Raw genomic sequence first — 17,853 nt, forward strand, 5'->3', positions numbered from 1 at the left:
TAAAGACATAAAAGCCTTCATCTCTCTATTGCATCATTTCAATGCTTTTGTGGAAAATGCCTATGGGTCTACTTATGATTGTTCTTTTCTACTGACCTAGCATTGATGCTTTATGTTAATACAACATATCTTGATTAACCTGGGTTGATATGTTTTAAAGTTTTCCAATTTTGTTCTTTTATTGAGTGTGCTATTCTACGTCTGCAGTACTTCCACAGAAATTTAAGAATCATTTTGTTAACTTCTAAAAGATGTTACCTGTAATTTTGACTTAGATTGCATTTTAATAGAGAGTTCATTTATAGAGTGATAACCGACATCTTTTTTTTCTTTCTCTCTTTTTAAAATTAATTTATTTTTTACATACCAATCCCAATTCCCCCTCCCTCCTTTCCTTCCACTCCCTCTACTCCCCCCTCCTCCCATCTACTCCACAGAGAGGGTAAGGCCTCCCACAGGAAGTCTACTAAGTCTGTTCCAAATTCTAGTTGAGGCAGGACCAAGGCACCTCTCCACTCCCACACCCCTGTGTCTAGGCTGCGCAAGGTATCTCTCCATATAGAATGGGCTCCACTAAGGATAACTGACAACTTAATAACACTAAGTCTTCCACATCCTTTGAGTTTTTACTTTTGAGTACATAATTTAAGCTTACTGAGTCATTTTTGTTAGTTTCATTTTTTAATAATCAATTTTTAAAGTATTTTAACTGCTATATATACATGTTAGATAAGTAAATACAGCCTAAGGGGGAGGTCTAAGTTTTTCACTGGTTGATGTTGAAACTAATTCATACTGGATCTTGACCATGGTTTTGGACCATTATAAAACTGTGAGTTCATATTTTATTGAACTTGATCTAGGGAATTCTGATTGCTCAAAGAGGGGGTGTATTATTTTAAAAAGGATATATAATTGCTTATCCTGACAACAAAGGGTAAGGGCATGCTACTAAGTAGGGATTACCTCTTATTTTCAGTGTTTCTATCTCAATGTACACTTTTTAGGTTTAACCAGATATTCAAGCCTTAAAGAGACCAATGTATAAATGTGGTCATAAAACCTACTGATTCAGGAGCTAGAGAAATAGCTTAGTGGTTAACAGCACTGGCTGCTCTTTCAGAGGACCCAGGCTCAATGCCAGTTCCCACATGGCAGCTCACTGTCTCTAACTCCAGTTTCAGGGAACCTGGTACCTTCACAGACATACATACAGATAAAACACCATTGCATACAGAAATAAGTCTTCAAAAAAAATCCTTTTAAAATCTTGCTGATGTTCTATTTGTTCCTTTATTAAGAATACAGGGGAAAATATATTAGGAGATATTATCTTCTTGAGAAGAACTGTATATCAAAATTGTGATCTACATTCATTTGAAGATTTCTAGTATCTTTTTCTGTGTTGTCTAATGGGTTCCTCACAGCATGAAGTTTAACATAATGGCAGAAGTGGAGAACTTTCCTGGGGTTTTCAAATCATAATTTATTGTTAAAAAACAGTAGTTAGGATCTAGCTGCAATAAAATAAAAGCTTTAAATGAAGGTTCAATTCATGTTTTTGTACCCTTGTTTTAAAAAATGATCCATTTTTTGAAATGAAATGTATGTAGAAATTAATTATACTTTAACAATACTGTGAAAAACTTATCTTGGCTTTGAAAGAGCCTGGTAAACAAAGCAGTTGTTTTGCAGTACTGATGTTCCTTTTGGTTTTCCCTTGAGGGCAAGAAAGAGACTAACTTCTAGGTCATGAAAAAAAAAGATTACTAAGTGTTTGAATCACTAACTAAAAATTAGTTCATTTAGTTAATGTTCCTTTCTTAAAATATCAACACAGATGTTTGGCCTGCTTTTAAATTCTATGCTTTTGTAAAGGATATTAATAATGTCATGTGATTTATGCAATCCCAACAAGAAGAGACACCAATAAGCCCCAGCCCCAAGTTGTAAATAAAGAACTCATTCAAACAAGGACAGTACATGTAGGACCATTTATAACCAGAAAGAATGCTTATATGATGGCAAACAATGGTAGGAACATTGACACAGGACTATGCTTATATGCATGAGAAATGCTAATTTATGGAAGTACTTGTGTAAGAAAGATGTATGTGAAAGAAATAAAAAATTATGATTGTACTTTTTATTTACCAGAAAGATGAATGTTCAAAGAAAAAATTATAGTCAGCTGCCTATAGGTCTATGCATGACATGATTAATTATATATGTTAAGATTAAATTTAGACTCCGGGTGTTGGTGGTGCATGCCTTTAATCCCAGCACTTGGTAGGGAGAGGCAGGTGGATCTCTGTGAGTTCGAGGCCAGCCTGGTCTACAGAGCTAGTTCCAGGACAGTCTCCAAAGCAATACAGAGAAATCCTATCTTATAAAACCAAAAAAAAAAAAAAAAAAAAAAAAAAAAAAGGAGAAGAAGAAAAGACTACATTTAGATAAAACCTTAAAAACATCATCTTAAAATGTGAAACTTAAAGCTTTGAAACTTAGTTCATAAACAGCATAGAAAATACTGTTAGAAAAAAAATCCAATACAGTTTTTGTAGCTTTAATTCAGTTATTAGGAAGTGTGGAAACTGTCTGACTTCAGGACTTCTTAACGTCATGATTTATCAATCCTACTTCTTTGGTCTGTAATTTATGAATAAAAAAGGTTACTATAACAAAGAATGTGTGGGGAAAAAAAGAATATGTGGGTTTTTTGAAGAGAAAATTTAGTATCGTTTATTCTTTTCATACAGGTTAACAAGGTTTATTTTCTACAAAATAATTTTCATTATTAAAGATATGCTCTTATGTAATTTAATTATTATGTATGTGATTCAAAGAATTTAAATTATAAGTCAAAACTATTAGAATCCATTTGAGAAAAGCCCACTTAATTTTTAATAGGATTTAGTGTAAATATCTTTCCAGACTTAAAATCAACTATATGTACACATTTATGTAATTACAGATAAAAAAGAATCACATACCTACTTTATGTAATTATCTTTTACCCTATCTTTACTATATAACACAAATGTTTCCATATCAGTATTTATGTAGACTGACATGTTTCTACTTAGAATTGAACAGTCTTCCAAAGAGACCACCATTAAATAAATCAATATCAAAATGGTAACTATTTAGGGGTTTTGAATTTCCACAGGGCCTCCTGCATGCTTGGAACATTCTATCACTGAACTAGATCTCCATCCCCATAGCCATTATCTTGACTTTGATTTTCTTTGTGGCTTTACCATCACTAAGTTAAACATTTCTATATACTTTTTATATATACTTATATAAAACTATATACTTTTGATTTTTTTATGTGGAACCATATTGTAATTAAGCTGTCTTATAGAAAGTATCTTACAATTCAATCATAGCGTTACCTGTGGCTGTAATCTCTGCTAAATAATACCCTACAGAAAGAAAATTTATATATTTCTATATTCATTCAATCACTGACAAGTTTCAGCTTTCCTATTATTTTAAGATCTACTTTATTTTTAACAGTATGTCTGGTGGGAATTATGTGCACATGTGAGCATAGGCGCTCACAGAAAACAGAAGAGAGTTGGAGTCTCTGAAGCTGAAGTTAAAGGTTTTAAGTTTTAAGCCACCTGATGTGGGTGCTGAGAACCCAACTCCAGTTGGCTACATAAGAAGTATGCACTATTAACTGCTAAGAAATCTCTCCAGGTCCAAGCTTTTCTGTTATTTTAAATAATGTTGCAACAGACATTTTTGTGCACATCTGGACTGGAATTCTAGTAGAATTATTGTACCTAGGGTAAACATTAGAGTCAAATAATTGTTTTAACTATATCTAGCATAAACATTAGAATGAATTTTTTATATAGCACCTTGACCTCAGAGAAGTCATTGTAAAAAACAGTGATTCTTTTTTGTTATCTATAGAGTTGTTTTTCTGAAGAAGCTTTACAACCTTTACATGACTTTGGTCACAAGATGGTCCTGGCACACACATAATGTCTTGCATTATTGAGTACTGCAAACAGTACACAATGGTCTAAAGTTACAGGGGTATGATATTTTCCTTCATGAAACATATAGATTATATTAGGAGCTTTGGTATGAGGAACTTATTTTGTTCCCAAAAAACTTGTGTATAATAATCAATAACTATGTTTCTGCAAAGCTGTTCAAGGTTCATTCATCAAGGCTAAATTCTCTGCTGCCACAGGGCCTAAATGACTTCTGAAGTAACCCTCTTTCTTTAATTGTCCTGTATAACTCAGAACACTGATACACATCTCTTAGTGTATATAAACAACAGACCATCTAATGGAATATCTGGGTTCTATAATAAGATTCAGGTGTAGCTTTATAAGATAGTCACAAATTACCTTCTTTTCTAATATCTTATTAATTGTATCTTACAGATTTTGTTTTTTAAGTTTTCATACAAGTATATATTGTATGTTAAGTATATTCCCCCAGACTATTTTTTATTTTCAAGTGTCTTCCCTTCCTTTAAGATCCCTGTGTTACCCTAGACAGTATCATTTCTAATTTTGTATTATATATACAGACCTAAGTTTATCTATATAATATCTAGATACCACAAATGAGAGAAAACATATATATGCCTTTGTGAAAATAGTTTAATGCTTAATATAATTACAAGTGATTGGGATCATTTTCAGAAAGTCCTTTCCTAGGTCAATGTCTTGAGGATGTTTTTCTCTGTTTTGTCTTCTAAGTTTCAGAGTTAGAGACAGGGATCTAGATGCATCCTTGTACATGTGGATGTCTAGTTTCCCCAGCATCACTCATTGAAGAGGCAGCTTTCCCCCCAATGTGCATTTTGGGCATCTCTGTCAAAAATCAGGTGGCAATATCTGAGCTTATATTTGGTTCTGCTATCTTATCCCATTGATCTACATGTCTGCTTTTGTGCCAGTGCCATGACAGTTTTGTCACTATGGCTCTGTAGTACAACCAGAGACCAGGTCTGATAATACTTCTAATATTATTTGGTTTTTCTCAGGATTGCCTTGGCTATCCAGGCTCTTCTGTGCTTCTATATAAATTTTATTATTTTCTTCCTTTTTTTGGTGAAAAATGGAGGAATTTAAGTAGGGAGCACAGCAAATCTTGAGAGTGTTCTGGTGTCACAATATCAATTCATGAACATGATGGTTGGTCTTTTTGTCTCCCAGTGTCTTCAATTTCTTCAGTGTTTTAAAGTTTTCAATGAAGAAGTTTTTTTTTTACTTCCTTTATTAGATATATGAATAGCTTTCCTTTTTTAGACTACTTTTTTTTCCTTTTCCTTTCTTTTCATTTGGTTTTGTTTTTCAAGGCAGGGTTTCTCTGTGTAGTCTCAGTTGTCCTGGGACTAACTTTTTTTTAATGTTAGAATTTAATTAACTTCCCTGGGTGGTTTAAGCCACCAGGACACAGGCACCTCCAACACCCTTTATCTTCTCTTCAACTCTTCCACTGAAAAATTTGGCTTTCACGATGACAGGCTGCTTAGGAAGCTTCCCTTCCCCAGAACTTTGTAGTAGCCCGGTCGCACAACATCAATATTGGGAGCAACTCGTCTTGTTCTTGGAAGCATTGACCCATGTCTACTTACTGACCAGTGTCCACAACTTATCCAGGCCAACAATCGGGCAGAAGCTCTAGTTCCTCTTTAAGTAATAATGCCTCATACCAACTTTCTCAAAGTAACCTGGATGGTATTTGTTGAAGTTGATCCTGTGGTGATGCATGCCTCTAGCATTTCCGCAGCCTCCTGGGTGCTTGTGGTGTTTACCAATGAGACCTTGGCCATGGCTCATGTGATCCCGGAGTTTCCAGGTCTTCCTTAGTCTGGATGGCATGGCGGTGGCAGAAAGGAAAGGGGGCTGGAATCAACTTTGTAGACCAGGCTGGCCTTAAACTCAGAGATCAGCCAGCCTCCGTCTCCTGAGTGCTGGGATGAAAGGTGTGTGCAACCACTGCCTGGCCTAGACAATCTTTTTATATACTTATTAATCAGACAGTTTTCTTTACGTTTTCCCCATTTAAAAATTAGGTTGCCTTGAAAAAGAAATCTACAGATGCTATTACAATTAGATACAAATTTGTTGGCAATTACATGCTTTACACATATCTATTAGTCTGAGGTTTGTATTTTCATTATTCTTCATTTTATAGATGGTTTCACTATGTAGCCCTGGACTGCCTCTAATTCTAGATCTCTTGTGTTAGCCTCCCCTCATAGGGTGAGGTATGTACTGCCATATCTGGCTTGTGTTGTCACTCTCCCTAGCTTTCTATTTATTTATTTTGATGAAAAGAAGTTGTAAATTTTAATGAAATAAAATCTTTTAAGATTTCCACTGTTGGTGACTTATACAAATCTTGCTCTACCCCATTTGGATTTGACATTTTTTAATTTGAGAGTGCATACTTTTTGTTTTGGTACTTTTTCCTTTTTTCCTAAACAGGGTGTCAATATGTATCTCTGGCTGTCCTGGAACTCACTTTATGTAGGCCATGCTGCCTCAAACTAACAACAGAGCCATCCACCTCTGTCTCCCATGTGCTGGAACTAAAGTCATATGCCACTATGCCTGGCACATGTTGATGGTATAATATGTGCATGTGTTTATCCACGGTCCCACAATTATTTAATGAGTTAGTCATAATTCTGCCACTGTTCTAAAATGCCATTTTTCCACACAGCACTTTTCAATATAAGTGTGCATCTTTTTGGGCTCTTTCTTCTGTTTTACTGGTCAATGTGATTTTAACTGTGCCATTTTATATTATCTAATTATTTGAGAATTGACAAGGCAATTCTCCATGACTTTTCTTTTTCTTATTCTTATTAGGACAAGGATGATATCTACAAAGAGGATTATGGATCTACTTGGATTTTTGACAGAACTATATCACCACCAGAAATTATTTTGAGAGCTGTTATATAGTGTACCTTGTCATTTATTTAGGTTCATTTCATTTACAAATTTTATTATCAATTATATCCTGTGGTTCTTGTTTCTATTACACAATACTTCATGTGTATTTTATTTACATCACTTGGCATACAATAATTCTCAATATTTAAAGAGAACAGAACAACAACAAACAAGAAACCCAGATTGTTTCTTCTAACTTGAGTCTTCATTATTTTTAGAAATATTATTTCTGTAAGAACATATACCTACTCTGAAGCCCATAGGAGACTGTTTCTTATAACTCATTCTTTTATCATTGGATTATTTATCATTAATTATTCTCTGCTTTCACAGTACAACTAAAAACTGACTGAGGAGTGATATGACTATAGGATTAGGTAATATATGACTCCAGTATAGCAACATAGTATTTGTCAAGAGAAAACAAAGAACAAAGAAGTGAGCATTTACATCAATTAGTGAGAAAGTTATTCAATGGATATCAATCACATCTTCATTAGCTACAACAGCCTTAAGATATTGATACTTCAATAATACATCTGTAAAAAAGGATTTTGCAAAAGAGAGGAATAATCCAAAATCACTCAGAATTACCTGCAGAGTACAATTCATCATCCTTATTATATAGTCAAACTGCTGATGATCCAATATTGCCCGGTTCTGCTGGACATGCAAACCCAGTTCATCAGTGAGACACTGTCTGGCTGCTTTTCCTTTAAGGGCCCTCAAGGCAGCAGGAAGGGTCTGAGGACAAGAGAATTCCAAGTGACCAAATGTACCTCAAGCAACGACACTGAAAATTCAAGTACAGCCTGTCAAGTATTTAATAAAATTACTAGAATTGAATTTCTAGAGAACAGGTGATTGACTGCTATGACCAAATAGATTCGTATGTTCATTTGTAAGACAGCAAGAAAAACAAGTACAGGTAGCTTATAATGTAGATTGAGAAAACATTAAATTCATTCCCCGCTCCAGACTTGACAGAATCTTAGTGGCCAAATAAATTGCTGCTTAGACCATGATGCAAAGCTACAGACATTTAGATATCTTTAGATATATGCATTAACTCTCATTGTAAGGATATTCAGAAATGCTTCCTCTAATTCACCATATAAAGCCATTCATTTGCATACAGTAATAAAGAGCTTATTTAATTCAGAAAACCTAAAAAGAAGGTACACATAAGCAAGAAAAGAAAACATTATAACAGGAGGGTGTAACAACACTAGAAGCAGGTATTAAAAAAAGCCTGGTATGATGGTCTACGCCTGTATTCAGAGGGGCTGAGGCAAGGTGACCAGTAGAACAAGGCCAATCTAGACTATTACAGAGCAAGACTTTGTCTCAAAAATCTAATACCAAAACAAACCAAAGAAAGAAAGAAACAGAATGCAAAAGCTGAAGAGAAACAATAGGAAACTTGCTCCTCCCACCCCTCCAAACCAGTCAACAAACAAATAACCAACAAAAACAATCTGCATGAAAAAGTGAGGGATGATGGGTTGGTTATTCAGTATAGTAGCAAGCAACTGTACTTGTTTACCAACCTCCTGTAGCAGATGTTCAGAAATGTGATCATGAGTCACCAAGAAAAGGCTATGTTATGTTCAACATGTTCCATTGAAGAAGGCAAGAAAATCCAAAGAGGCACATTTAAATTGTAGTGTCAGTTTCTAGTATACACCATACAATTTAACTAAATTCCTTACCACAAGAAGAAAAAAGAAATTATATACAAAATGAAGTATGTGGGAAAAAAAAGGTTTAAAGAATTGTGCTTTAAAATTGGAGAGAAAGTGGCTGGAGAAATGTGTGTTAAGAGTTAAGAGTGTGAACTGAACTCCTGGAATCCAGTTGCAGAGAGGAAGGAATGATGAGCAAAGGGGTCAAGAACAGGCTGGAGAAACCCACAGAAACTGCTGACCTGAACAAGGGGGAGCTAATGGACCCCAGTCTGGTAGCTGGGAAAGCAACATAGGACCGACCCAGACTCCCTGAACATGGGTCTCAGTTAGAAGGCCTGGGCAATCTATGGGGCCTCTGGTAGTGGATCAGTATTTATCCCTAATATGTGAATGGACTTTGGGAGCCCATTCCACATAGAGAGATACTCTCTCAACCTAGACACAAGGGGGAGGGCCTAGGTCCTGCTCCAAATGATATGACAGACTTTGAAGACTCCCCATGGAAGGCCTAACCCTCCCTTGGGGAGCAGAAAGGGGATGGGTTGGGGTTTAGTGAGAGTGATAGGGGAAGATGGGAGGGAGAGGGAACTGGGATTGACATGTAAAACAACCTTGTTTCAAATTTAAATTTAAAAAATAAAATAAAATAGGTCTCTGGACATTTCTCTAGGTTCAGCTTTCTCTTCAAACCTATAATGGCTCCCTCTTTTATTGTCTCTCTCTCTCTCTCTCTCCTCTCATCTATTTCTCCCCTGACCCAATCTTCCTAGTCCCACGTGCATTCCTCTCTTCCCCTTCTCTAGCAATTTGAGCAACAGTGGAAAGGCTACCATAAATGCCCTTCCCTGATAATGAGATCGGCGACTAACATCATGGTGCCCTCATCCAGTAGCTGATGGAAACAGAAGCAAACACACACAACTAAACACTGAGCCAAACTAGAATCCAGATGCAGAGAGGGAGGACAAGACCACGCTGCAGAAACACACAGAGACAGATGACCTGAACAAGGAGGAGCTAATGGGCCCTTAGACTGATAATTGGGAATCCAGCATGGGACTGACTCAGACCCTCTGAACATGGGTCTCAGCTAGAAGGCCTGAGCAGTCTAAGGGACCAGGATGTATTCCTGGTGCACAAAAGGACTTTGGGGGCACATTCCCCATGGAGGGATACTCCCTTAACCTAGAGACAGGAGAGAAGTCCTAGTCCCTAATTTAAATGACTTGACAGATTTAGATGACCCCTCCTGGAGGACATCAGCCTACATATGGAGTGGGGGGGTGGAAGGGTGGGTGGGTATGAGAGGGCGGGAGAGAGGGAAAGAGGGAGGGAGGGGGAACTGGGATTGATATGTAAAATAAAAATAAAAAAATTAATATATAAAAAATAAGAAAATAAAATGAAATAATAAAAAAAAAGAGTTAAGAGTGTATATTGTTTTTGTGGAAGATACAAGTTCAGTTCCCAGCACCCACATCAAGTGACTTATCATTCTAGCTCCAGGGGTTCTGATGCCATAGCCTCTGCAGGTGCCTGCACTACTCACATGTGTATAGCTCTCTCCCCCCCCCCTCTCTCTCTCTCTCACACACACACACACACACACACACAATTTAAAGTGATAATATTTAATCATTATAACAACTAGAGAGAAAAAAAATGACTACCAAATTCTCTTGATAGGCTTGAACTATAGTCTTAAATTTTAGACACTATTCATTTTAGTGTCTAGATAGCTAATTCCAAAGGGAATTAGAAAACAGACCACTTATCAACTTCAAAATGTAAATCTAGAAGGAAAATATTAAACAGGGAAAATGTTATTTTATTACCTTTTCAGTTTCCAAAGTTTTATTTTCAAATATAAACGAGATGCAGTTTCTAACAACTTCCAGTCTCTGTGCACTGTTGAAAACTGTTACCACTTTATCCATTATTGAAACTAGTGGAGGAAAATAAAGAAAATACAAATAAATGAAAACTACATAAATTATGCAATGACTAGCCTAATCTTTCAAATCCTGGAAAAAAATTAAAATAACAAATGCCATGTAACAAGAAAAAATTACTATGTATTAGTCATGGTAAAACAGTCTTAAAGTGATTAAGTTTTCCCTTTGGAGGATACAACTTAGTTCACATTTTATGACAATGACAATTAGCAGTATAACACTTGCAAATATATACTCATCTATCAAATCAACTTCAAGATACACCTAGAATGCTGAGCTAGAGCTAAAATCATTTTTTAATACATCTCCCTCAATTGGTGGGGAAGAAGGAACAAGATTCAGTAAAGAAAGCCCCACCTCTTCCTCTTTGTCCCATATTGAACTTGAGTTGGAAGAGGTAAGTCCAGTCTCAAAATGGAGGGCCACATCCAAAGGAACAAAAACAGTTGATGAAGCTGTTTACTGGTTGGCTGGGCTTTGAAGCTACAGATGATAGCTTGAGAGAACATTTTGTGAAACGGGGCACATTTATAGACTGTGTGGTAATGAGAGATTCCCAAACAAAATGTTCCAGGGACTTTGGTTTGGTGACCTACTCTTGGGTTGAAGAGGTGGATGTTGCAAGGTGTGCTCAGTCACAAAAGGTTGATGGACATGTGGTAGAAACAAAGAGAACTGTTTCCAGAGAGGATTCTGTAAAGCCCGGTGCCAGTTTAACAGTGAAGAAAATGGTTGTTGGTAGTATTAAAGAAGATATAGAAGAATATATTCTGAGAGACTACTTTGAAAAGTATGGCAAGACTGAAAGCACAGAAGTTATGGAAGACAGGCAGAGTGGAAAAAAGAGGATTTGCTTGTGTAACTTTGGGTGATCATGACACAGTTGATAAGATTGTTGTTCAGAAATACCACACTATTAATGGGCATAATTGTAAAATGGAAAAGACCCTTTCTAAACAAGAGATGCAATCTGCTGGATGACAAGAGGTCATGGAGGTGGACCTGGCAACTTTATATGTCATGGAGGAAACTTTGGAGGTAGCTGAGGTGTTTAGTCGTGGTGGAAACTTTGGTGGAAGAAGAGGCCATGGTGGGGGAGGGGGGAGGTGGTGGCAGCAGAGGTAGTTATGGAGGTGGCGACGATGGATATAACAGATTTGGAGGAGACATTGGCAACTATGGCTGTTACAGCAGTAGAGGAAGCTATGGTGGTAGTAGATCATGATGTAGATACCAGGGTGGTGGGTATGGTGGTGGTGGAACAGGATATGATGATCACAACGAAGGAGGAAATTTTGGTAGAGGGAACTATGGTGGTGGTGGGAACTTTAATGACTCTGGAAATTACAGTGGACAACAGCAATCAAATCATGGACCCATGAAGGCAGACAATTTTGGTGGAAGAAGTTCAGGCAGTCCCTCCCTATCAGAAGCCTATGGATCTGGTGGTGGAAGTGGTAGATATGGTAGTAGAAGGCTTTAAAAAAATATCAGAAAAAAATGTGTAAGAAATAGGTTTTAATGAGAGAGAGAGAGAGAGAGAGAGAGAGAGAGAGAGAGAGAGAGAGAGAGAGAGAGAGAGAGAGAGAAGAGTTTTCAGGAAAGTGGCAGGTTACTTTGAGACAGTTGTCCTAAATGTACTAGAGGAACTGTAAAAATCCTCCAGAACAGGAATGATGATTCATAGTCAGAAAAGTTACTGCAGCTTAAACAGCAAGTCCTTCTTGTTCAGGACTGTCAAAGCCACAGTTTGCAAAAAAGTGCATCTATTGGTTAATGAAATGTAGTGTCAACTAGATGTACATTCCTGGGGTCTTTTATCTGTTGTAGCTTTGTCTTTTTCTTTTCATTATATTAGCTATATTGTCCTGTAAATTGTGATAGTGGTATCAGGGATAAAAAATTAAGTAATATTTTAACTTTAAGAAAAAGGAAAAAGAAAAGTCCACAAAAGAGGAGAATGTATTTATAAGTCAGACATCTGCTAAGGAAATCACTTAAAAACTATAGAAAATTCTAGTAATTCAATAATACAGAGCTCAAATTAAAATTGGACAGATATTCTTTTAGTTATTTAAAAACAGGGCTCACTATGTAGCCCTGGCTGCCCCTGAAACTTGCTACATGATCCAAACTGGCCTTAAACTCAGAGAATTACCTGCTTCTGCCTCCTGATTGCTGAAACTAAAGGTATGTGCAACCATTAACAGAAGATGAAGAAAAGGCAACAAACATAATAAGTTGCTGAGTATTCTGGTGTGTGTGTGGGGGGTGTCACACCCTTGTTCATTGCTGGTAGAGTATAATGAAGGGCATGTGCTGTGGAAAGGAGTGTCAGTTCTTTAAAACACAGAGTATCACACCACCTCACCAGTTCATTCCAGGGTATGTACTCAAGAGAATTTAAAACACATCTACACAGAAGTTATGCATCATAAAAGGCCCAAAGCAGAACCAAATATCCATCAACTCATGAATAGATTAAAAAAGGTCAAATGTATATTTTCCCCTTATTGTTGAACATTATTTTCCCTAATTGTTGAACATACTCACCCACAAATAGCAATGCCATACTGACATCTGCTACTACAAAAACTTAGAAAACATTATGCTAAATGAATAAACCAGTCACAAAAAGAACGTGTTACACAATCCTATTTGTACAAATGCCCACAAAAGGCAAATTTGTGAAGACAGGAAGTAGATTACTCTCCAACACAGAGAGAAGGTAGTTCTGCAAGAAAGTAGGAAATCACTGAGACAGGTAAAGAAGAACATTTTTAAATGGCTTAAGAAAATATTCTTAAACTAAACAGTGATAATGGAAGAGTTAACTGAATTACTCAAAGTCACAGCACTGTACACTTGTAGGAGAACTTTTGATATGGGAACTACAGCTCAGTAAAGTGTTTTAAGAAATAGATTTTTTAGTGGTAGCAGTCAGATAATTATCATTTTCCCTGAGAGGTAGTGTGGGTGGAGTATCTGAGTATTGCTAACACTCTGATTCCAATTCATGAGCTTATTCATTTTATAAAATTATATACTTCTCTTTGCTGTGTCTTGTATTTGATAAAAGGACACTCTCTGGGGGGTAGGGGGGGGAAAGACACACCAATTTTGTTTTCATGGTTTTGAGAGAGTCTCATTGTATAGTGTAGTTGGGTGTTGTACTCCCTGTATAGCAAGTTTAGCCTAGAATTTGGGGCAATCCTGCCTTGGCCTCCTGAGTGCTGGGGTTATAGAAATGTGCCACCATCCCCATTTCAAAAAAGGTTTATTTTTAAAGTAAGCACACGCACACACACACGCACACACACACACACACACAAATAAATACATACCAACAGGTGGACCTGCTGGCACAACACATTTCTTTTCTATCCGTGTAGCAGGAGGTGCATTCTGGTTCTTAGCAAGATTTTCCTGTATTAGTTCCTGAACCCGGGCTTCATTAATCTTTGGGAAAGGAAGAATATGAACTCTCAAGTGGGAGCCTTCTGTTGGGCGTGGAACTTTCTGGAACGCCATATGAGGGTTTGGATTCTCCTGTAGCATCAGACACAAGTAAAATTATCCAAGTTAACATATTGAACATAACAGTGGAAAATAGGAAGACTACAATAACACAGAGGGACACACTGAAATCAGGTGAATGATTATATATTCATATACATGTCAACATATATAGAATGCCAGAATCTTCTTCCAGGGTCTTCAGCAGCATCTGAGACAGCTGGCCTTCTTCTTCCATGATTATGTCCCTTGCTGGGATTTTAGATCTGATTGCATCTCCTCACCTCCTCTTAATTATGTGAATACCTCAATCCTCAATCCTTGGGCCTTTACTCTATTAACATTTAAATCCCTTTGAGATCACTTCCAGTCTCTTACCTCTTAATCATAAAGACATCAATGAGTCAATGTTCTTTTTTTGGGGAGGGGGAAGGCTTCTTTTTATTTTGGTCTTGTTTTTTTTGAGAGAGGGTTTCTCTGTGTAGCCCTGGCTGTCCTGGAACTCACTTGTAGACCAGGCTAGCTTTGAAATCAGATCTGCCTGCTTATGCCTCCCAAGTGCTGGGATTAAAGGTGTGTGCCACCACTGACTGGCTTGACTCAATGTTCTTAATCTGAGTGTTCTTCAATTATATAGTCTTGCATTTAACTATTTATACAAAACATTTCCACTAAGATTTAAAATAACATCTTCAATTTAGGTCTTAAACATAGTCTATCTATAAATCTATTTTACACAGTCTTGATTACTTCAGTGAATGGCATCTGCATTTTCTCCAATCATCTTGTAGAAAGACTGGTCATCTTTATCCCCTTTTCTAACATGTAACTATCTACTTCTCTTGCGGACTTCACCTTCAGAGTACATTTATAATCTGACTACTTCTCAGTTTAACCAAACAGCTCTAATATTATCCAGTACACCTGGTCTCCTTGGTTCTGCCCTTTTCCATCTTTCAACAATGAAGACATTGATCTCATTAAAAGCATGACAACTCACCACACAACCTTGTTCAGTAAAGTGGCCTTCCCATCAGAGTAAAACTCAAAATTATTAATGAGGCTAAAAGATCTAACCTTTCTATGCAACTATACGCTACATCCATTTGAGTTGGGGGCTCATAGATTCCATGGCACACAACTATTACCCTGGTCTGGAATAATTCTCCATTCCCTGTGAATTTGCATTTCTTATAGACACCCTTTCTGGACACTTTACCAAAAATATATTGCCTCCCTTAATACATCCCTTATCTAGCTTCTGTTTTTCTCTTTACTATGTAAAACCTTTTCACACGGTATAAATTTTATTTATTGTTTAGCCTTATCTTACTAAAATGAAGCACCACAAAAGCAGATGTCTTCCTTGGATTAAGTTATGTTTTAATTAAAAAAATTTAAACCATTTTATTTTGCCCTGTGTGTGTGCATGTGTGCTTCTGTGTGCATATGCACACATGCATGCATGTGCCTGCAGAAGCTAGAGGAAGATATCAACTGTCCTGAAGCTGGAGTCACAGCTAGGTGGCTGTGAGCTGTCTAGTATGGGTGCTGGGAACTGAATTCCAGTCATTTAAAAGACCTCTGGGCCATGTCTCCAGCCCCATATTAAAGAGTTGGTTTTTGTTGTTGTTCCCTGCTGTTCTTTGTTGTGTTTTATTTGTCCTGTTCTATATACCTGCTGCAGGAAAAAACTGAGAGGTATACAGAAGGTACTAAAGTAATTCTCACTGCATGTTAACAATGCCACATATCAAAATTGTAATTATTTAATTATTTTAAAGCTTTTGGTTCAGTAGATTGAACCCAGGACTTTCCATATGCTACCACTGAGTGACACCCCCTAACCCTACCAACTAATATTTTTATATACTCTGGGGCAAGCATGAAACTTTATCTAGCATCCAGTTAAGGAGGATTCTATTTCAAATCCTAAGCAGAGTGGAATTTATGTGTTCTCTAAAGTTCTCTGGGGAAGGCTGCTTTACAACCTTTCTTAGACCAATTCTAGCATTTATTATCCTTCTGCCACCAGGAAATTCCTTACTTCCACTGAACCTATGGTATTCATGGCATAGACTAAACTCAATAGTATCCTATAACATGCTCTTGCCAGTTAAAAATGGTCAACTGTCACCATCTATTAGAAATGCACCTCCAAATTCTTTTTGGTTATGTCGCTCAAACCCAGAAAAAGAAAAAGATAGATCAGAGCAGAAGATACAGTTAGCATTTCCCAAAACACAATGGAAATAAGAGTGCTCTATAGGTCAAAACACTATATTTTGGTTCTTGTACTGCTCAATATGTGATGCTACAAAAAAAACTTTACCTAAGATAATCAGGCTTATGTTACAAATTTCCTTGAAAAAGCAAAATCATGTATATTTAACTTTTTCCCTAAAATTCTGCTTGGATTAACACAAACATCACTTGTCTATATTCTCTGTAATTTCCTTCTTCAAAAAGTACATTTGTTTAGAACTGATCTTCAGCATGATTTTTATCCATATATTGTCAAAATATTTAATTAACGATTTTTTAATGCATTGTTTTTCTAGGGTGGAGAGGTAATTCATAAGGACCTTGAATCCTGAATCCATTAAGTATATTTATTATTTCTATTTTGACTTGTGTAGAAATTTTTAAAAACACATAACTCTGCACGCTATTTCAAATGAAGTAACAGTCACCATGACAACTTTTAAAGTTTTTTTGTGTATATGTATATATATATATGTGTGTGTGTGTATATATATACAATATACACACACACACATATATGTTCATAGTGTGTCATCATGGATGTATACCTAAGGAGTGTGTGTGGAGGTCTAAGGAAAATTTTAGGTGTTGGTTCTCACTTTACATCTTATTTGAGACAGTTTCTCTCTTGTTCACCCCCATGTAGGCTGGGCTAGCTGGCTTTCATGCTTCTCGCATTTTTCCTGTCTCTACATTCCATCTCCACACAGAAGCACACTGAAATGAAGTATGGACTTGGACACCACCCCGTGTTTTGGGGTTTTTGTTTGTTTGTTTTTTTTCAAGACAGGGTTTCTCTGTAGCTTTGGAGCCTGTTCTGGCATTCACTCTGTAAACCAGGCTGGCCTCGAACTTACAGAGATTCTCCTGCCTCTGCCTCCCAAGTGCTGGGATTAAAGGTGGGTGCCACCAATGCCTGGCAACTGTGTCTTGTTTTTATATGAGCTCTGGAGATCTGAACTCAGGCCATCACGTTTATATGGTAAGGGCTTTACCCACTGAGCCATATCCCTAGCCTCCTCATTTTAACAACTTTTAACATATTAAAAATAACCTTTTGTAATAATGCGGGTTACATTTTATTTTTCTTAGCATCTCTATTACCTGCTGTTCTAACAATGATTTAAGGTCGTTTAGAAAAACAAAGGGCACACACAGCACTTCTAGTCAAAATCTGTAATTTTTATAGGAAAGAACAAAGACCCACAAAAAGTCAAGGAAGTTCAGAAAAACATTACAGCTTGAATCTTACATGCCCCCCAGTGACTCATACACTAGGCTCTGTCACCAGCTATTGGTGCTATTAGGAATGCTAAAATCTTTAGGAGTTAGGAACAAGTATGCACCCTTGGCCCTTTCTTGTCTCTGCTTCCTAGTTACAGTGAGATGAATAGCTTTTTCCACTATGTATACTAGTCATGGTAACTATGCTATCAAAGTCCAAAACATCAGAGTCCAGAAGCTACTGCTGAAAGTCTCTGAACC

At 36.8% G+C, this 17,853-nt stretch overlaps 1 protein-coding gene across 4 annotated transcripts in view; it reads right to left on the minus strand.

The window, feature by feature from the left end:
- Positions 1 to 17,853, minus strand: part of Sbf2 (SET binding factor 2) — a 319,861-nt gene that overhangs the window by 121,313 nt on the left and 180,695 nt on the right. For all 4 annotated transcript variants that reach the window (XM_051192671.1, XM_051192670.1, XM_051192673.1 and 1 more), the window contains exons 14-16: positions 13,932 to 14,136; positions 10,468 to 10,577; positions 7,539 to 7,688 (exon numbers count right to left, since the gene is read on the minus strand). In XM_051192671.1, coding sequence (XP_051048628.1) covers positions 7,539 to 7,688; positions 10,468 to 10,577; positions 13,932 to 14,136 — 465 coding nt within the window. The remainder of the gene's footprint in view (positions 1 to 7,538; positions 7,689 to 10,467; positions 10,578 to 13,931; positions 14,137 to 17,853) is intronic.

Source organism: Phodopus roborovskii, unplaced genomic scaffold, assembly GCF_943737965.1.
Source record: "Phodopus roborovskii unplaced genomic scaffold, PHOROB, whole genome shotgun sequence".
Taxonomy (NCBI): Eukaryota; Metazoa; Chordata; class Mammalia; order Rodentia; family Cricetidae; genus Phodopus; species Phodopus roborovskii.